Below are 21,088 nucleotides of genomic sequence, written 5' to 3'. Positions count from 1 at the left end.
TTAGAGAGCAGCTTCCACAGAACTGCTCTGGAGAGCACACGACACATTTGCAGGAGTAACCAGTGTTAACCCCACGCTGCTTACGCTGGCATCCTACTCAGAGGTTATGTTAGCATGTTTCTCCTCTGGGCAAGGCTTCCACGCAGGAACTCCTCACTCGACCTGCTATGAGGCGACCGCACCACAAGCCCTAGGCCAGTCTGGCAAGACTGGAGATGCACGCGTGCCCGGGCCCCAGCTGCCCGGACACCTCACCTCCTTCCTCAGCCCTGCCTTGGCTTCTCTGCCAGTCGTCACCTTCTGTTTTCTTCCGCACTGTGGTAAAAATAACTTCCTCTTCAAGTGTCTAAATCTGTATGTGATTTTACACACATTTTTTTGGCACGTCCTTGGATGAATTTTGACACTAAAGCAGAATGCAATGGCAAGAAATCTGCAATCAGATTCCTATAGATCTCACCAGATGAGTCAGTTCCACTGTTTTCTCCGATATTGAGAAAATACTTCCAGGCAAGATGCTGCATTCGAAGCACCGTGTCAGTTCCTTCTGCCCTCTGCTCCTTACAGACTCAGCAAAGTCGCAGAGACGAGGGAATCAGAGCAGAATGCCGAGCGCTGTTTGCTATTAACTGTGCATGGCTTGCTGGCTGTGGTTCTGAGTGCAGAGAAGGGCATCTCAGTGGGCAGACCATCCAACACAAACCTGGCTCCGAGAACTTCACGAGACTTCTGTATTTAGGACCTGAGACAGGGCTCCAGAGAGCTGCTGCCGTCTCCACTCGCCTGTCATGACCACAGAACAAGGGTGGACGTGGGGCAGTCATTCTCAAAAGAAGACAGTTTAGAAGAGTCACTTCTGATGGTGACTCTTCTCCACAAAGCAGGCTCACAAACCAAGGGAGCTAGAGAATCTTCAGGTCTACAGGCCAGTGGAGGGCCATATAGACAGAGGAAAGGGATGAAGATGCATAAGGAATGCAGATCACTTCATCTTTTCATATGCTTATCGGCCAGTTGTGTTTCCTCTTCTGTGAACTGCGTGCTCATATTCTCTGCCCATTTATCTCTTGAATTCTCTTTTTCTTACTGATTTATCCATCTTTTGAATGTATGCATATTAACCCCATTTCCTAGAGAAACGTCTGTCCCCAATCTGGGCCTTTTTGCTTTGTTTATGAGGTGTTATTGTTCAGAAGGTTTCACTTTAATGTCGTTTTTTTCTTTTATTGTTTGTGCTTTCTGTGTCTGAAAGTGACTTCAGACGAGGAACGGCTGGAGGATAGACCCATTTGCCTGGACAAGATTTACACACGTGTGGGGAGGGGGAGGCATGACAGTCATCTTCGTATCTTCAATTCTTTGAAAGACAGTGAAGTCCCATAGACTATTCAATGTAGCTCCCCGAAGAACTAGCAGAAGTAGATGGACGCTACAAAAAAGTAGCTCGCCACACTGTAGAAAACTCTCTCAGCCATTGGAGCTGTCCAAGATGGAACGGGATGACCAGTAGCAGGCAGCTGGGCTGAGGTTCTGAGGACCTTCTTTGAACCACACAGCTTTCTTATCCCTATTTGTTTTCCTTCTTTCTTCCTATCACCATGTTAGACTTCAAATTCTGTAAAGCCACGTCTTACTCTGTATCCTCTCTCTCTCTCTCCGCCTTCCTGGGGACATTCTGCTTCCCAATTTTCTGGAGCAAGATTATCCCTTTATTGCCCAGATAGGCCAAAGCAAACTGTTGACATTGAGAAAAGTGCTGCCAATTTTAATTAAGACCAAAAAAAAACCACACAAAAAACTATGATTAAGACTTTGAAAATGATGGCCTAAAGTGTTTTTGCATATTCTACTTGCCTTAGTCACTTGCAGACTCCTGCAATCTGTTACATGAGCATTTGGCTCCAAAGGAAACAGCCTTATATTTTCAGTTGCTACAGTTAAATGGCTTCTCTCTCTTTCATCACATGATATGAAGAGTAGATGGGACCTCAGAAAGCAGCTATTTCTGTGATTCTAAACAGAAAAGAGTCACCATCCCATGGGCCTGCATATAAAAATCACCTAGAGAACTTCTTTAAAGAACTCCAAAGCCACCCCCATTCTCTGTCCCCTGGCCACTGGGACATATTCTCAGATGGACCATCAAGACCACATAAAGGCACTGCTGCTAACGGGGCCCTAGGAAAGAAAAACAATTGGGAGTCATGGACCTAATCAAACTTTGTCATTTTAGAAGTGAAGAAACGTAAGCCTAGGAGGCTCATGGAACTAAGTAGCACAGACCACTGAACTATCTGGGGACTCCTTCCAGATTCAGATCCAGTGCCCCTTCCATCAGCCCGCCCAGCTTTACCTGCCAGTTCTGCTCATCCAGTGGGAAGGCATTCATGTCAAACAGCCTTCATATCAACGCAGGAAGCTCTGCGTCAGAATTGAAGGTCACGGTTTTCCTAGTCAAAATTTAACTTTCTATTAAATAACGTAAAATCACATTTGCTTTCAACTTCTCAAGGAGTTGAGTGACCAGCTACACTGGATGGTAATGGCCTTTGGCCCTCACTTGCCCCAACACTCGTCAGAGGCTGGACAGGCCAAGGCAACGTGAAGAAGCAGAGAACGGAAAATAGAAGCAAGTTCACCAGCCCCTTGGCAAAGACGTGATCCACTACTATGGTTCCCTGTTCTTGCCCTGACTTCCAGTAGAAGGGAAATGGGAACTAGAGGAAAGAAAGTGGCCATACTACTGGGCATGGTGGTTCCAGCATAAGTGGGGGAAGTTCTTACAGCAGTCACAGTGTACGCTGGCATTATGAGTGTTTGAAAGGACGTGATTTATGGATCTCTAGTTCTTGTCCTAGAACAGCTGGCGATCCCAGAGAGTAAGCTGCAGCGTTCTCCCTCTGAGCAACTATTTTTATTTTGTGAATGCAGAAAAAAAAAGCGTGGATAAATTCAAAACAGAGGAAAGCAAGCTGTGCAAAGAATGTGTTCTTTAAAGACTGTCTCCAGGAAGCAGAAGGCAGGATACGAAGCACTAAGATTTGTGTGTACAATTAACGGGCAAGTCACGGGAGTTTGTCAGCTGTTGAAGAGCCCTCGCCAATCTGAGGCTGAGGGTGACAAGATTAGCCACAAAAATACTAGTTTAGTAATTTCATTATTTCTTGGTTAGAATGGTTCTTTCAAATGGAAGCCAAGCCATGAGCGAATGTGCACGTTCTACTACTGTGTGTGCTGGTATGAGTGTGTGTGCACATGCGTGTTTGTGCATGTGCACACGTGTATGTGCGCCAGAAGAAAAGGGAGTCTGAGAGAAACAAAGAATAAGGCTAGAAAATTGACATTTGTTGAATTCAGGCGCCGGGCCTTGGGTGAGAGAAGTCCCCTATAAAACAGCAATTATTAATCCCATCAAAACACCTGAGGTTCAGAGAAGTTAGGAAAATTGCCCAAGTACTCCCAGCTAATAAGTTCTAGAACAGTGATTCACACCCAGGTCTCTACTCTAAAACCATGTTCTTTCTAATGTCTGATGCTTCTGGCCCACATAAAGCCTTCAATGAATATTTGCTGAATGACTGAAGAAAGCAATTTACATGTTTCAGAATACTTTCGTTTTTATTTTCATCAAGACTGTGAAAGTCATACTCACTGAACTAGAAAAAAAATCAAGGGTGTTTCCAGAAACACAGTGCAGTTAAATAAACGCAAATGGTTATTTAAATCATCTGTCAATGAATAACTAAGAATTAATCAAAGCCACGACTTAAGGTTATTTCAATATCTTTCATCAAACAAGGGTCAATGGGTTTGTGCACTGAGCTCTAATTTTATAGTCTACCATTTTGTGGTTCTAGGTTAAAATCCGTCCAATCAGTGTTTTGAAAACCACATCATCTTATGTATGGTCTCATCTCCTTTAAGACTCAAAGTCATGCTTGAAATGTACTAGCTAATTTAACACAAATTGCTACCTAAAGAAGACACTGCCTTGGAGAGAGAAATAAGTTGCTATTCTGCAAACTCCCAAAACCACTGGTCTGGGCTTCAGGAAAATCACAAGAAACAAGAAGTCTGCAGTCTGGTTGTGTGCAGACAAATCTCTAGATTGATCTCAGGTATTCTTAGTTACAGGAAGAGCTCTATAAATGTACTTCCAAATCCCCACAGGTGAGAGGTGGACAGTTATCACCGTGCACAGAAGGAAATGTTTATAGAACTATATGTCATAGTAGTTTGAATATCTTTGCCGGGAGCATGCGCTTCAAATAGCCAGGAGGAGACAGCTGTAGACATCAACTGAACTTGAGTCTTTCCTGGCATCCTTTTGCACATGCTCAGGAGATGGAGCAGGATATGGAACCCTAGCAAAGAACAGCCTGCTGAGCCAATATACTGAATCAACAGATACTCCCTGAGGGCCTGTGCAGAGCATTCAGGAGAGGTGTCAGAGTGGAGATGGAAAGGACTGAGGAAGCTTCCTTCTTTCAAGGAGGTTGCCCACAAATTATCACGGTACAAAGGCAGAATGTCAAAACTTCAGAAGTGATCGTGAAATAAATACTACAGGAGTTCAGAGACCATCATGGGAATGTGAGCTTCCTAAACCATCAGTATAAAGGCAACAGCAGAAGCGAAGGCAGGTGGTGAGACAAGAAAAATGAGCCAGAGGCTATCTTTGGGAAATTACAGACAACTGACATAAAACCTGAGACAGGCCAAGGGGTACAGCATATCCTCAACACTAACAGCTATCTGGCTCCCTGGTAATTTTTAATATGGGAGTGTTAACAAATTATTCAAATTGAGGCTCTACCAGGCAGCACAGAATGACTGTGCCTACTTTAAAGCTTCTTATTTTGATAGTATATATTTTTAAAACCTACTAAAAATTTCTAACACTTTTGGAAAAACAATTATTATTTCTTCCTAAAATTCATGTTATTGTACGAAAGAGAAACATATATAGGAAATATTGTTCCTCTATATTTGGCCCCTATATTATACCACAACATAAATAAAAAATGAATCACATATCAATTCCAATTTTATGAGAGTGATCAAGATCTCCTTTGTAGCCTCATGGTGCATTGTATAAGGAACACAATGTACTTGAATGTTTTCCCCTACTGAGCTCATGAGCTCCATTCTAGTGACTAAATACAAAGACAAAAGATTCACAGCCCTTGTACTATCATCTGCTGCTCAAAATCGGCTACACTCATATTCCACATACAAGGCACAGTAATCTTTGTGACATCTGTAAAATGTATACATGCTAGCTATCCATGAATTTTCATACATTAGAGCCAAATGCAGACAAAGTATTTACTATTCAAAGAAATCCACAACTGTAAAACAAGACCCCCAAGATTCTTTTGAAGAGCTCCTTGTTTTCAGTCAATTGTTAGGAATTTATTTAGGTTTTACTATATACCCAGGCACTGTACTTAGCACTTTGAAAGTGACTAAAGTATAAAACGAATTTCTTTCTCCTTGAGAAGGTGCACACCTATGATACAGAGAACAATACATAATAACAGTATTGTGTTTCAGTCAGTATCACTTTTTGCAACTTCAAAATAAATAGCAAAATCATATAACTGATCAGGGTCTCGTATCCAGAATATATAAAGAACACTTAGGGGCCGGCCCTGTGGCTTGGTGGTTAAGTGCGCGCGCTGCGATGCTGGTGGCCCGGGTTCGGATCCCGGGTGCGCATCGAGGCACCACTTCTCCGGTCATCCTGAGGCCGAGTCCCGCATACAGCAACTAGAAGGATGTGCAGCTACGACATACAACTATCCACCGGGGCTTTGGGGGAAAAAATAAAAATAAATAAAATCTTTAAAAAAAAAAAAATAAAAAAATAAAGAACACTTAAAACTCAAAAACAAAAGGACAACACAATTCAAAAACAGGCAAAGGATGTGAATAGACATTTTTCCAAAGAAGATATACAAATGGCCAACAAGCACATGAAAATATGCTCAACATCACTAATCATTAGGGAAACGCAAATCAAAACCACAATAAGATACCACTTCACACCCATTAGGATGGTATAATCAAAATAATGGGAAATAACAAGTGTTGGTAAGGATCTAGAGAAACCGGAACTCTCATACCTTGCTGGTAGGGATGTACAATGGTGCAGCCACTGTGGAAAACAGTTTGGCAGTCCCTCAATGAATTAAACATAGAATTACCACATGACCTAGCAATCCACTCCTAGGTATACACCCAGAAGAACAGAAAATAAGTGTTCAAACAAAAACTTGCACACAAAAGTTCATAGCAGCACTATGCACAATGGCCAAAAGACAGAAACAACCCAAATGTCAATCAACAGATGAATGGATAAATGAAATGTGGTCTATCCATACAATGGAATATTATTCAGCCATAAAAAGGAATGAAGTACGGATACATGCTACAACATGGATGAACCTTGAAAACAATACACTAAGTGAAAGAAGCCAGTCACAAAAGACCACGTATTATATGATTTCGTTTCTATGAAATGCCCAGAACCTACAGAGACAGAAAGTAGGTTAGTGGCTGCTTAGGGCTGGGGAGATGGAGGAATAAAGAGGTGATAGCTAAAGAGGGTGGGGTCTCTCCGTGGTGATGAACATGTTCTAAAATTGACTACAATAATGGTTCATTTATCTATGAATATACTAAAAAACTATTGAAAACTATTAAAAAATTTAAATGGGTGAATTGTATTGTTTGAGATTATATTTCACTAAAGCTGTTTAAAGAATGATTAGCATATACTGAAATAAGCTTCAGTTAGAATTTTCTTGCACAATAGTTCCTACATTCTTTTGACTTTTGCAAATAAGAATTTTTGGTGAAATGTTAGTGTTCCTGTCCCTATTTCTGATAAAGCGTTTATGTATATCACTGTTTGCTTTAAGTTAAGTTTCTATGATAAAAATAAAAATAGGTAAGACAAAGTTTATTTGTGGTCTAGTCTTACTTCTTTCCAAAAAAAAAAAAAAAAGGCAAGTGATAACTCCTAATAATTCTAGCAGCTGCAGTGTGTCAAATAAGACGCCTTTTCATTGTGCATCACTGATGCCCTTCAGCACAGCTGCAGGGCAAGCTAGTTTCTGCTCCTACGGCTTCTCTTTGGGGAAGCAAAAGATACTATTTCTTTTGGGACTCAAAAAGCTTGACCTCTCAGATACAAAACCAACTAGTGTTTTAAACCTGGATGGATGACAGGGAATTTGAAGAAAGACAGTATCCAGATAATACATATTTATATGTATTTTTAAACAATTCACACTGAGACCAGTCTACATTAAAAATAGTTTACAAGACAGAATGCTTTTCACCATTCATGCTGTGTTTACAGAACAGTCTGCCATAGTTGAATTCCATTTTCTCTCCTTCCTCAAATACAGTGCTACTTACTGTGTCCTGAACCAACCCTATAAGATAAATTTGCAGCTATGAACAAGAATGTCATTTTCTTTTTATGTCAACAATTTCTATTGATAACATCATATTTTATGCATTCATCTCCTAGATTGCTGTCTGGGGCCTGGAGTACTATATTTAAACCATGCATGATGTGCAGAAGAAAAATTAAATTTGGCTTTTAAGGTTTAGAGAAACTATTTTGTAACAGACCTGAACTTCTTTTTTCACATTTTCCTTTAAATTCATTTAAACCTAGAGAATTTCAGATTCAATAAAGTTACATCTTTTTCTCTCTCATTTTTTGACTCAAAATTGCCATGCTCATATCTAACACATACAAAGATTGGCAATTCTGAAAACTAAAGTAGTATATCTCTATTTAGTCATATAAATTACATATGGAAAGGAAAACATATCAACTCGGGATTAATCCAACAAATTTAGTTCTTATAAAGGCTAAATCTCATATCCAATATTTGATGGTAAACCATGAGAGTTTGCCCGTTGTATAAGATCAGTAGTAAGCCATCTGGCGTATTCAATTTACATCAGTGGACGAGTGTTATTCCAAGTTTTTGATATTTCCACGGCTCATAAGCAATGAGGCTACTGGCAGAGGCTGCATCACAACCTAATTTTGGGAGGAGATTTTATTTGATTTTTGTTTCTTTTCCATACAAACCAAACCTGAAAGCCACTGCAAAAGAAATGAAATAATTTCACTGAATTAGAACGACTATGGTCTCCAAGCTTAAGTACAGAAATTTGCTATATTCATCTATTTACTCCATTGTATGTTTGCATTCTCCTCCCTCCACCCATTTCAAGGAGGAAAAAAATCAAGACAATAGTTTAGTTATCCCTGCATAATTTTCCTCCCCCTAAAATACCTTCTTTTTCTTTCTTTTTTTTTTTTTTTTTGGTGAGGAAGATCGGCCCTGAGCTAACATCTGCTAATCCTCCTCTTTTTTGCTGAAGAAGACTGGCCCTGGGCTAACATCAGTGCCCGTCTTCCTCTACTTCACATGGGATGCCGCCACAGCATGGCTCGACAAGCGGCGCGGTGCGTGCCTGGGATCCACACCTGCGAACCCCGGGCTGCGAAGTGGAGCGCACGGACTTAACCACTACGCCACTGGGCCGGCCCCAATACCTTCTTTTTCTCAAATTTCTTGCAGCAGAAAGTATCTTTAAGGAGACTTTGTCCTTCCCCAAACTGACTAGAAGGAAGGACTGTTTGAACCCAGCTCCTGTGGGGAGAGAAGCGTCATTATTGACTCCTTTCCTTTCCTCCTTCACACTGTTCTTTCTGGTTGCCTGGCTTCACCCTATTCTGTGCATCTCCTAACCTCAGAGCATCTAAAGCCAGCTGGGGCTGCAGCTGTTGGCTGGTCCTTCCCTTGAAATAACGGGGCTTAAGCCCCAAAGCAGATGCATTTTTAAAACTTGAAATTAAAAAAATGAAACCATGGACATCACCTTTAAAACACTTTCTAAATCTCTTCTCTCTCTCATCCCTGCTCTTTCTCTCAAATACATAGGAAGCTTCCTGAAAGCAATGATTTGCTCTAGAACAATGGTTCTCGAACTTGAGCCGGCATGAGAATCACCTGGAAGATTTGCTAGAACACCGATTGCTGGGTCCTATGCCCAGAAGCTTGCATTTAGCAGGTCTGGGATGAGATGTGAGAATTTGCACTTGTAACAAGTTTCCAGGTGAAACTGAAGCTGCAGGTCCGTGGACCACACACTGAGAACTACTAGCCTAGACAAAGAACAACTGCTAAAGAGAGAGAAAGATCGGGAATTTAAGATTCCAATTCGCATCACCTCCAGTTGGATGGCTCTGGGGTGTCAAGTTCCCTGGCACATGGAGGCAGCATCGTGGAGACTAATGAAGGAAGAAGGTAAGGTGAAGAGCAGACCAGCTGCTTGAATTATTTCCCTTCTCCGCTGGCCCTCAAGATACTCAGAGTAAAAGTATCAAGAGAAGGAAAGTGAAGTTATGGAAATATGATCATCTTTAGCCAGCCAGCTTTTTAGATCCCCAATTGCATCTTGGCTATATTTCCCTTTTCTCTCTTAAACTGCTCGTAGCGCTATGCAATGGGTACCTGAATCAGACGGATTCGGGTTCAAGTCTTGCCTTACTTGCTGTGTGTCCCTCAAAGTCAGCGAACCTCTTGGCCCTCATTTCTCCCATATCAAAAATGGCGATAATAATCAAGCCTACCTATAACATTGCTGTTCGAATACAATTTAATTCTGCATGTACACTGATTGGCACATCCACAATAAATGTTAGCTTTCGTCGTGAATGGTCATCTCTCTTGGCTTTCATGTAAGAATATTCAATATGTTAAATATCACACTATCTATTTGATACAATAGGTTCAGTCATTACTTCAACAATATTTATCGAGTGGCTACTCGGTGTCAGATGTACAATATTATACAAGTATATTAAAATAATACTCTGTCAAGAAAAATGTTTGCTCTAAACATTATTTTGATTTGGAAAGTTTCGACTTTATAAGAACTTACATTTAAGAAAAATACTTTGCCTCCAAAATTAGCTAACTAGGGAAACTGAGAGGATGTGTTTACTAACCACAAATTTTGTTTTGACAGACACTAAAAAATAGAATGGAGGGAACAAGGGGAAAGTAATTCTGCAGATACCTTGGCCTCAAATTATTAAGGGTGTATTTTAGACCCTCCTAGAGACCACAAGCCCACTTTTCCTGAAAATCGTTGTTTATGTAACAAAACAACAGGGAACAAATTTGGCCAAGGGGATCCTATTTTAAGTTCACATGATGTCATTTTTTAACCCACCCTATCGGTCAGAAACTCAGTGATGAATTACTATCAGGAGCTGTGTTCAGTCCTTCGGTTCTTCCTCCCCTGAGTGAAGAATGAGAATTCACCATTCTAACAACTGAGCCCCAAACTTAACAGGCCTCATGTTTTTGAAATATATACTGAAAGCGCTAAATTCTGGATACCACCTGTATTTGGCTGAATTTCCAAAAGGTTAACATGATAGATATGGAAGTTTCTTGATTTCACCCTGAGTAGTGCCTTTGCTCTTTCCTCCTCCCAGGTTTTCAGGTCCCCAAGAAGAGAATTGGGACCACAACGTTTTAAGAGCTGGGTGGAGGTGTTAGAGACAACCTAGCCCAGCCCCTAATTTTACCCATGAGAAAGCTGAGGCCCATGAAGTTTGAGTGACTGCCCAAAGCCGAGCGCTCTTGGGGACAATGAATACAGATGCCTTCATTCCCATCCACTGTATTTTCCCTACACCATTGACCTCCATATTTTGCTTTAAAGGAACTTCAACAAGGAATTCATTATCAGATCTATGGAGAAAGACCCCTGAACTTCCACACCACTTACCTCCCTATGCCAGTTAGCAATTGGTAGTGGCAGTGAAAATAGGTACCTCTGTGGCACCAGCAGGTGCCTGAGAGCCTAGGAAGCTATGAGACTCCAAAATGCAGAACTCAGGGAAAGAAGTGATGTGACTCTCTAATAAATGTCCTATTAGCCCAAATCCTCGAAGAAATCAGATGCTAAGTATTGTACTTTGGAAATCTACTTGGGCAATATTTTCCTTTCATTTTCCCTAATGCATCTTACAAAACCATAGTTCCCAAAGTTTCTACTGAAATAGAAGTGCCACTTTTAAAATCTGAGCTTCTCTCCATGAGAAAAGCATCATTTTATCTGCGTTTACATTTCAAAGTGCGCTAACACATTTGTCGCTTTGCTGCAGTGGGTTTTTTCCGTCAAAAACGGTCTGCTATCTAGACCCGTGGCTTCCGCGATGAAGGGACTTCTGCGGGTGAGTATGGCAGCGTCCAGCCGGCCGCAGGCATTTGGCCCATTACGGTTTCAACGCTTCGGAGGTTTCCCTTCGCGCACCCGCTCGCGTCTCGGAGGTGCCAGCTGTTTGCGGGGAGGCTCAGGTTTATCACCTTGGACGTTTGCAAGAAGCCGGAGCGCTCTCCGCCTCCCCCCGCCCCGCCACCAAGACCTCTTCTGGCCACAGACTCGTGAGACGTCTGCGTCTTCCCGCAGCCTGGGCGCGCGAGCCAGCATCGTACCGGGGACCTGGGCGCGCGCTCCCGGGCCCTGGCACCGCTCGCTCCCCGAGCCGGGACGAAGGAGCCGAGGGTCACGCCCTCGCTCTGGAGCCGCTCTTTTCTCTCTCCGCACGTCCTTTTCCTTACCTCTACTAAAAATAGGCGGGCTCGCTCCAAATAAACCACGCACAACACACCACAGCCCCCAAAAAAGTTCTGACTTGAGACACGCACAGCGCAGAGGACCGTCGGAGCGGGCGACACTGCTGGCCAGGCTGACCCGCGCCCTCGGACAGCCCCAGGCCCCCGGGCGCAGCCTGCTCCCCGCGTTCCGCTCGCTGCGGGTGGCGGGGTGTGCGGGGGCTGCCAAAGGACAAGCCAGCTCAGGGACAGCGCGGACCTGAAGGGTCCACCCAGGCCGGCGGGTAGGAGGGGTCCTGCGGAGCAGAACTGGCAGCACCGACGATGGAGAGGAGCTAAACCCACCGCACGACCCGGAGTGCTGGACAGGACAGGACTATGGTCACGAACAATGCCATGGAGGGGGCTGTCCCCAACCCTCGCCTCGCCCCGCACTGCCAGGCCTGAATATACACACTTGTACACACCCGCGAACACACCCGCCTGCACTCCGCCCCCGATGGGGTGGAGGAGGCGGGGAAGGTATGCAGGGCCCCGCCCCGGGGTACCTGCCGGGCACGGCAACCCAGCTGCGCCCCCGCCGCGGCGCAAACACACGGACGCGCGGGAGGAGGCGGGCTCTCCTCTCCGGGCCGCCGCCCCGAGGCTCCGGGGCGTCCCACCTGGGGAGCCGCGGGGCGGCGGCGCGCGGGGAGAGCACCAGGGGTCGCCGGCCTGCCCCCTCTCCCCGGCACAACTTGGCGCAGCCGGCGCCGCCTCGCGCCCGCCTGCCCTCCTTACCCAAATACTGCCGCAGGTCGAGCAGGAAGCGAGGGGGTCCCCCGCTGAGCTGATAGAGGAGGGAGCCCAGGCAGAAGACCAGCAGGGTGGCCATGCAGAAACCGTAGTCCCGGAGCGAGAAGCGCAGGAAAGGCAGCAGGGAGACCCGGCGCCTCCAGCCGCCCAGGCCGGCAGGGGCGCCCCCCAGAGGCGCCCCATGGGGCCAGGGATCCGCGCCGCCGCCGGGATGCTGCTGCTGCTTCATCGCCTGCTCCGCCGCCTCGCACAGCCTGCCCGTGCCAGGAAGAGGTCACCCATCCGCCTGCGAGGAGCAGAGCCCGGCCGGCCGGCTGCACATGGGCAGGGCCGCGCGCAGGGCAGCCGGGTGGGGGCGGGGAGGGGCCGAAGTCGCCGGGCTCAGGAGACTTTCCTCGGCATGGTCCCCCCGCCGCGGCCCGAGCGGCCGAGTGCCGGCCCCGGCTCGGGGGCGCTGCCCGCGCCCGGCCCGCCCTAGCGCCCCCGCGCCCCGCGCCCCGCCGCGCCCCGGGCTCGCTCGCGGCCCCCGGGGCTCGCCTCCAGCGCCAGCGTGGACCCCCGGCTTTGTGTCTGTCGGGCTCGGCGTGTTGTGTCCCGGTTCAGGCTCCTCGGAAAGACGGCAGGGAGGAACGGGAGGCGGACACCAGCCCCTCGCTCCACCTCCTGGACAGGGGCTTTCCTCCTCCTCCTCGCCTCTCCCCGCCGGCGCTCCGCAGCGCTCTCTCCGCTCTCCCTCCCTCTCCCCGCGGGTCTCCGGGCTGCTCTCGGTGTCACGTTACCGCTCTGCCCGGGGAGGCGGGTGCGGGGAGAGGGGGGCGGCGAGCATTCGCAACGAGGAAGAAAGTTTCTGGGTGTTTTCCTTCTTCCCCCGTTCCCTACAATCTGGCCTCCGTTCCTGCGCCACCAGCGACCTCTTGGGGGCCCCGCTGGCTTCCCTCTCGTCAACAGCCACCAGCAGGAAGAAGCACGACTTCTTTTGCTATATTTTTTTCATTCCAGAAACTTGATTCTCCTGTCTCCCGAGCTGCTTACAAAAGGCCGATGAAAGGTGCATGGATATAGGGTCAAGGCTTTGCTGAGATGGTAAAAGAGCAAGTGGTGTCAATTATCAGGAAATTGCTCCTTGCCCCGTCTCCCTGGACGAGAAAGAGAAGAGGATGCTTTCTTCTTGCTCACCCTCGCCCTCCAGCTACTCACCCACTAGCGACCGGAGAGGCAGGGGGTGGGGGAGGTCCAGGGCGGGCTCAAGGAGGTCATTCCGCTAGCAGAAATGAAGAGGAGAGAGCCCTTACAGACCCATTTCATCTCTGCCTCCCTTGCATCCGAGGGAAACTTCTGGACCTGAAAGAGAACCTCCTGGAAGGGCTGCATCAGACAGATCCGCCGACGGGATGGGTGATGCGCGAAAGGGCTGCTCTCATCAGCCACGCTCTCACTAAGAATAATGTAGTGCTCTGTATAGAAGCTGTGCCCCTGAGGCTTAAGCGACTTGCCCGGGGTCACGGAGCTACTAGGAGTCTGGTTGGGAACCGCACTCAAAACTGTTAATCCCTCAAGCCCACTATACAAACCACTGCACAATATGATCACACAGCCGGGGCCCTTTTCCTCGTAATTTGCAGGGTGACTGGAGGATGAGCTATAACTTGTTCTTAGCCCAGGCCACCTTGAGAAACGGAAACCTCAATTTCTGGTGCCGCTCATCTCTGGCTCCCTGCTCACTCTGTGCATTCCAGTAACTGACAACAGGATTAAAGAAAGAATCAGGAGCCAGGGACGCTATGTTTCTGTGACTGTGTTCCCGAAAACCTTCATCAAGTTGGGTGTCTGAAGAATTTTTTATGGAAACCTAGGAAATAGGATCCTGAGATTAAGAGCTTACAATTTAAGAATAATATGGTTTAGCTAAAAGCCATACATGAATATCTCTGGCTTCTGATTTGAAACCAGTGAAGAAGACACATAGATCATAGGCTGGAGAGAGTTATAGACGAGATGGGTGGGGTCACACATTAAGACACACACTCACATGTGCGTGCACACAAATTCTACTTCCTGATTTTATGTTACCCTAACCTACTTTCTCAGGGAGAGGAAGGCTGCTTTGGGGCCCCAAGAGAAGGGAAGCCCCTTTGTTCTGTCACAGAAAATCCTAAATAGAGTGTTAACGGTTTGTTTCACATTTATTGCATGAATCCGAAATTTGTTGGATTAATAGGCACATTTTAGGAATGTGAATGCTCCTGAGAGAATTTAGTCCATCAGTCACTGCCAGTTAATGTGAATTACTTTAATCAGCACACTGAGTAGCCCAGAATAGGCTCCCAAGTAATAATTTTTGAGTTAATGAAGAGGGACTAGGAGATGGGAGGAGCAAAGCGATTTCCATAATGATTCCAAGACCACCTTTGAGAAATTGGACCTGTACGGGAGGCTTGGCCCCGTAATCTGAATGTTTTTCATTAGATGTAAAATAATGTCCAAGGCTCACAAGGCCTGCCCAGGATCTAGAGACTTCTCTCACGGAAGGCATCTCCCAGTTCTTTCTCCTAAGGAAAGGCATCTGAGCAAGAGTGAGGTTATAACAGAGAGATAGAGCAGGAAGAGAGAAAATAAACGTGAAAAAATAAGTAAATATGGGAATGAGTTAAAAAATAGTGAAAAAGTTATGGGGAAAGTACAAGAGTGCAAGGTCCAGCTTAGAAGAAACAAGCTTTGACATGAAAAATTGCAGAGGGGAAAAACAGGTCAATTTTTAAAAGATTGCATTAGTGGACAAGCCGCCTAAAGAAACTCACAGAAGGAAAATAAAAAATATCAAGATACAAAGAAGTTTCACATTTAAAAAACATGCTTTGTGTTTTCACCCAGCAAAACTTAGATGTTTGGGTACAACTTTACTCTCTGAAGTCCTGTAAACGTCCCATCAAAAAAAAACTTTTTAATTTAAAGTACTTATACTGATGGATGGTGTGTTTATTCAAACCAGTTAATAAATCTACTGATGATAGGAATTTGTGAACAAGTTTTTTATTAGTCTTGTAATTTAATATACTTTATTTAAGTATAAAGTATATCATACTTTATACACTCTGACCTCCATCCAATATTTTGGGCTTCTTCCTCCCTTTCTCTGTGGTGACTCTTCATCTCTCTCACCTGAGCCTCTCATTTTCAACAATCCCACCCTCCAACCATCGTTGCCTCCTATCCTTCCGCTTAGCTTCTCGAGTGCCCACACTCCAGCAATTTTTCAGTCTTTTCAAGAACCCTCAACTTCTTAATCCATCACGCATCGCATATGTTTACTTCCTTCTTTATCCAGTTTGGATTCCTGATCTATTCTGATTCCTGTCTTGCAGACACACTTTCATCCCTCATTCGTTTCGTTTTATATGGTACAGGACTTGCCTGGCAAAACCCAGTTAAACCCAACAGTGCCACTGGACTGGATTGCAGAAGGACACACAGCATTGCTCACTGCTTCGCTTTAAAATAGCACAGATTTCCAACGGATGCTCTCTTGTTGCTGCCCGGCAATCCCACTCTCTAGTCCGTTTCACACTTCTCTCTTTCTTCGTCTCCCATCCCCACCCTCTGCTGTCACCCTTGCAGTCTCTGCTGGTGACCTGGCCTCATGCTTGATCCGCACAATAGGAGCAGCGGAAGAAAAGCTCCCTCATTTCCCCACCAATCTGTGCCCCATGCTCTCTGCCTTCCCTCCTGTTTCATTCGTCCCTCCCTGCAAGGCCGACCTGCCACCGCCCTAGCCTCTTGATCCCACCCAACCCCAACGCCACACGCGAGCGTGCTCTCTCCCTAGTCTTCTGCATCTCTGTAAATAATAGCACTATCAAGTGACTCAAAACCCAGAAACCTCCCTTAGTTTTTCTCCTTCCCTCACTCCTGTATCTAAACCATCTGCAAATCCTATACACCTTCAAAAAAAATATCCAGAATCTGACTTCCTTTGCCACGACTCAGGTGCACGCCGCCATCTTCTCTCACCTGAATTAATACAATGGCCTCCTATGTCAGTTATGTTTAGGTTTAGCTGTGTATAACTGAAAAACCCCAAATAACAAGAGCTTAAACAAAATAGAAGTGTATTTCTCTCTCACGGAAAACAAGTCCAAACATAGGCAGTGCAGAGTTGGTGAGGCATCTCTACGCTCTCTTCAGGGACCTGTAGGAGGTTTCTGTTCTACGATCCCCAGCCTGAGGCTTCACTTTAAAGGTAACCTCATGACCAAGATGGCCACTAGGGCTCCAGCCATTACGTTCCAGGCTGTCGAGAGGAGGAAGCAAAAGAGGAAGAGAGACTCCCACTCAGTGGAGCAGGCTCTTTGTAAACAGAGTTCCAAAAATGCTACTTACAGTTTCTTGGCCAGAACGCAGTCACGGGACTGTGTCAAGTTGTGAGGCAGGGCTAAGAAATAAGGATTTCAGCTGGGCACACTGCTGCCACCAAAAAATCAGGGTTCTATTACTCAAGTAAGAAGTGACAAGTGGCTACTAAATAACCATCAGTGGCCCCCACCATTCCTCCTCCCTGTTCCCAGGTTTTTGCTCTATATTGCATCCCCTTCACAACAGCCGGAAAGTGACTCCTCTGCTCAAAACTTGCCAACGGCTCCCAATACGCTCAGAGTAAAAGCCAAAGTCCTTCTAGCGCCTTGCAAGGCCCGGTGCGATCTGGCCCCATTGTCAATCTGACCTCATCTCCTATCACTTTCTCTACTCGTCCTGCCCCATCGTTGTTCATCAGAAAAAATTTGCTTCTTTATCTGGGCCTTTGCATTTGTGGTCCCCTCTGCCTAGAAAGTTCTTTTCCCAGATCTCCACACGGTTTGCCCTTTGACTTCCTTCCAGTCTCTGCCCAATGTTACCTTATCCAAGGTGCCTTCCCTGACTACCCCACACCTAATGCGCACACACAGCTACGTTCCTTATTCCCCTGACCGTCTTTCATTTTCTCCGTAGAGCTTACCATCATCTGAAATGTTAGTATTTTTTATTTGCTGTGTCTCTCTCCTCACTAGAAAGCAAACATCAGGAGGGCTGTGCTTTTGTCTCCTTCATTCACCGCTCTTTCCTCAGCACCTGGAATAGTGCTGACAGGTAACGGTCACTCAATAAATGTCTGTCAAATGATAAGGTTAGTTTTAACATGAAGGGTCTGAAGCTTACTGGGTCAAATCTCCTTATTCCATGGCTGGCCAACTGGGGATGAGAGAACAGGTCTGCATCCAGCCAGAACATTCAAATGATCATCAAAGAAATTATATGAGATTAAAAATATAGTGATTAGAAAAAAAGAAAGAAAGAAGCCCTCACCACCTCCAGGACCGCTAGTCTAATTAGCAATTCAGCTAACCCTTGTGATGGTGAATGCCTCATGGGATCATGAAAGGAGTAGGAATCCAGGGATTTTGCCTGTGTTACCATTCACCCTGGCAAAAGTGCCGCTTATCTTCAGGACTGTCGCTGGTTTCAGGGACTGGGGCACTCGCTCTCTTGGAAAACCAGGCTCTCTGAGCTTCGGCCTTGGAAGGCCACTGGGGCTGTGTCCAGACCACCTTCCTTTACTGCTGAAAGTAGGGCTGTTTCAGAAGAGTTTGTGAGTTGGCGTGCCCATATTGCAATAATGGTAAGTCACAAGCCAGCCTGATCTGTTTCTCTGCCTTAGAATTGAGCAGTCAAATGGAAGAATAAGGTTTTGATAACAAGATTAAAAGATCGCTGGTTTCCAGTCTTGTAGGTCCCTGGTCCGTCGTGTCGACGAGAACTTGGTCTTAGGCTCTCTGTACGCTCCTCAGTGTGTCCCCATCCTTCTGTGCTGGCCACACACATAAAGAACAAGAGATGCTCTCCGCCTGCGCACTGTCATTGCTCTTCTCCCTCTCTCGAGGAGACATGCATAAGCACATACACAAGCAAGCAAAGAAAGAAAGAAAGAAATCAACAAAAAGGACTTTTAAAACTCAACTGTTTTGTAATTGATGATAACAGCTAACCATGTTAGTATTACCATGTTCCTAGCATGTTCTAATCAGCTTACATGAATTAAGTCATTCAGTTCTCACAACAACCTCATGCTGTAGGTACTATTATTTTCCCCATTTTACAGATGAGGAAACAAACAAGAAAAATAATGGATATCAGCTATGGGAGACCTGGTCTGGGACTGTGAGTGGTTCCTGGAAGAGGTGGTGCGTGAGCTGGACTGGAGAATGAGTAGGATTGATAGCTGGGCAGTAGCCCAGAGGGCATTCCAAGTGATGAGAACTGGCTGAGAAAGAGGGCAAAGATGTGCTTGGGTGCCAATGGTGAGCCGGCCTGGAGAAGAAAGGCAGAGATCTGCGAAGCTGCATTGTTGCTAAGAATGGGGGACCCCAACCACAGGAACCGAGTGGAGTTTTGTCTGAAGCTTCTTTAGAGATTCTCCCCACAGGTCTCTTAGCTCTTAGGCAAGTGTTCAGCAGAAATTCTTGATTCTCTTTTAATTAAATGAATGTTGCAGAGAAAACAACATTAATTTGGGGAGTGCACAAAAGACGGACATGGCTTAGATTTTTGCAGAAAGAAACCACTTATTGAAGAAGGCACTGTAAAGGGGAGAGACTGTTTCATAGTCCTTACATAACAAACACAGTGCAACATGGTGCTATCTTCTAACTCTGAGAAAAGGCAGGGCCCACAACAAATATTTTTCTTCTGACAGTGAATTTTCTTTAATAGTCTTTGTTTAGTCTACATAAAAAGCCTAAAAAATTAGCTCTGTTTACAATTAAAGAAAAACTTTAATACGTCCAAGTATTAAATGTCTTACCTTAATAGATAAAAATTATACCACGTTAACAGTGCAGATTGCTGTTTGGGCCATATTCTAACATCTCTTGGCAGTACAAATTATTATACTACCTTTAGAGTGGATTGGTTGGCTGATTTATTTTTCACTAGGCTCATAAGAGGTTCTAAACTGTTTCCAATTTTTTGCTTATATTTGTCTTATAGTAATTCTTGACTAGACTCTTATCTATGCTAATATAGCTTAGCATTAATATAATCCTTTCAATCATGCAATAAATATACATTTAGCACTATTACATGCCTACCACGCTGTTGATTGCCACAAAGCAAAACAGAAAAGTGGAAGACCAGCTGTTCAGCTTTCAAAGAATTTGCAGTCTTTTCAGGAAGACAGGATTGTTGTAAGTGAAGAAATTTGACAATAATGGAAGGCAGTATATAATTAGATGCTAAACAGTTTGTTACACACTAAAAATAGCAAAGCCATTTAAATCTTTAGAGAAGCACAAGATTCATTTCCAGAAAAAAATTTTTTTTATTTTTAAAATTTTCTTACAAAACTTTGTCCTTCGAGTGTAGATGTGATTTTTAGATTTGAGAGTTAATTATAAGCAAATGTGATGGATAAAGTAGATAATTGAATTGGTGATTATTTTTGGTCCAAGAGTGGTGTGACTGAAGTCATGGTTATGATTTCCTTGTGTACCTTTTGCATTGACTGTATCTGATGCACATTATTGGTGGGGAGGAAGCCAGACGTCAGGCCAGGGTGATCGAGGAGTCTTCATGGGGCAAGAAAGGCTTGGGAAAGCGGGAAATTACATGAGGCCTCTAAAGACATTATTTCCAATAACTAGTTGAATAATTCTTTCAGGTGAACTTCGTGTAATGCAGCGTTATTGGTTTATTATGAAATATGCCTGGTGCATTTCACGCAGCTGTGTGCAAATACGAATTCCAATATATTCATTTACGACAAGATGATTATTTTTTTTTGCCTTTACTTAGTTATATCAGTGATTTGATTAACTCATCTACCTTGCTTAAAATGCATGAAAATAAAGTAATAGGATAGGCTTTTTTAGAACATTTTTTTTTAAGTTTTAAAAATCCAAATAATTGTTGTCACCTCAAATTATGGATATTTGTTTAAATCCCAACGCCATTGCTTAAAATATAAAAATATAACACTTTCTTTATTTCTTGTAACTGATTGCATCTTACACCAGAGTCCTATTCTCTCAAGTGATAGGGGTTAGGGATGACAGGAATTGATCTAGCTCAGCCCCTTGTGGTTGGAAACAATACCTTTCATGTTACATTTATGACACAGTCACTTTAGTGTCATTATTCAGTCAAATTCAAGGTGCAAACTTCCTGCAAAGACCCTCTTCTTCGCGGCCAAGATGGTTCCATGTACCGAAAGTGTAGTGCTTCACAGAGAAAGAGCGGCTGCTGTGGCTCACAGACACCGTCTCTGGATGCCCTGGTGACTCTGGTCACTGCAGTCCACGGCTGGTGACCTCTCCATTAGCTCTCTGCTCCTCACTGGTGTGGCTCCCAGGTTGGGCCATCTGCTCAACAGCCTCTGCTGCAAAGTCTCCTCGCCCTGCATGAAGTGACCACCAGCCCTGAACAACCAGTCACCTTCTGTGGCCCCTCACTACCTTGAGGGACCCCAGGAAATTTTCTGGATCTCAGTGTGTCCTGTTTGCCCAAGGCTGACTTGAGGGGCCATCTCAGGCCTTCTCTGCTTAGAATCCTTCCTCCACTACTTCTGACCCTTGTCTGGTTGGCGCTGTGTTAACCCA

The 21,088-nt window shown here is 45.0% G+C and overlaps 1 protein-coding gene across 3 annotated transcripts in view; it reads right to left on the bottom strand.

Moving 5' to 3' along the window:
- Positions 1-13,233, bottom strand: part of UST (uronyl 2-sulfotransferase) — a 347,600-nt gene extending 334,367 nt beyond the window's left edge. The window contains exon 1 of one of the 3 annotated variants that reach the window (XM_087425210.1): positions 12,450-13,233. In XM_087425210.1, the coding sequence (XP_087281336.1) occupies positions 12,450-12,693 (244 nt within the window). In that variant the 5' untranslated portion in view covers positions 12,694-13,233. The remainder of the gene's footprint in view (positions 1-12,449) is intronic. The other 2 variants (XM_087425209.1, XM_004440946.3) reach the window with 2 other exon arrangements.
- Between the last annotated feature and the right edge of the window lie 7,855 nt (positions 13,234-21,088).

This window comes from Ceratotherium simum, chromosome 38, assembly GCF_057802395.1.
Source record: "Ceratotherium simum simum isolate JZ-2026a chromosome 38, ASM5780239v1, whole genome shotgun sequence".
In the NCBI taxonomy this organism is placed as follows: domain Eukaryota; kingdom Metazoa; phylum Chordata; class Mammalia; order Perissodactyla; family Rhinocerotidae; genus Ceratotherium; species Ceratotherium simum.
Note: the sequence above shows the minus strand (reverse complement) of the source record. Positions and strands in the feature narration are given on the sequence as shown.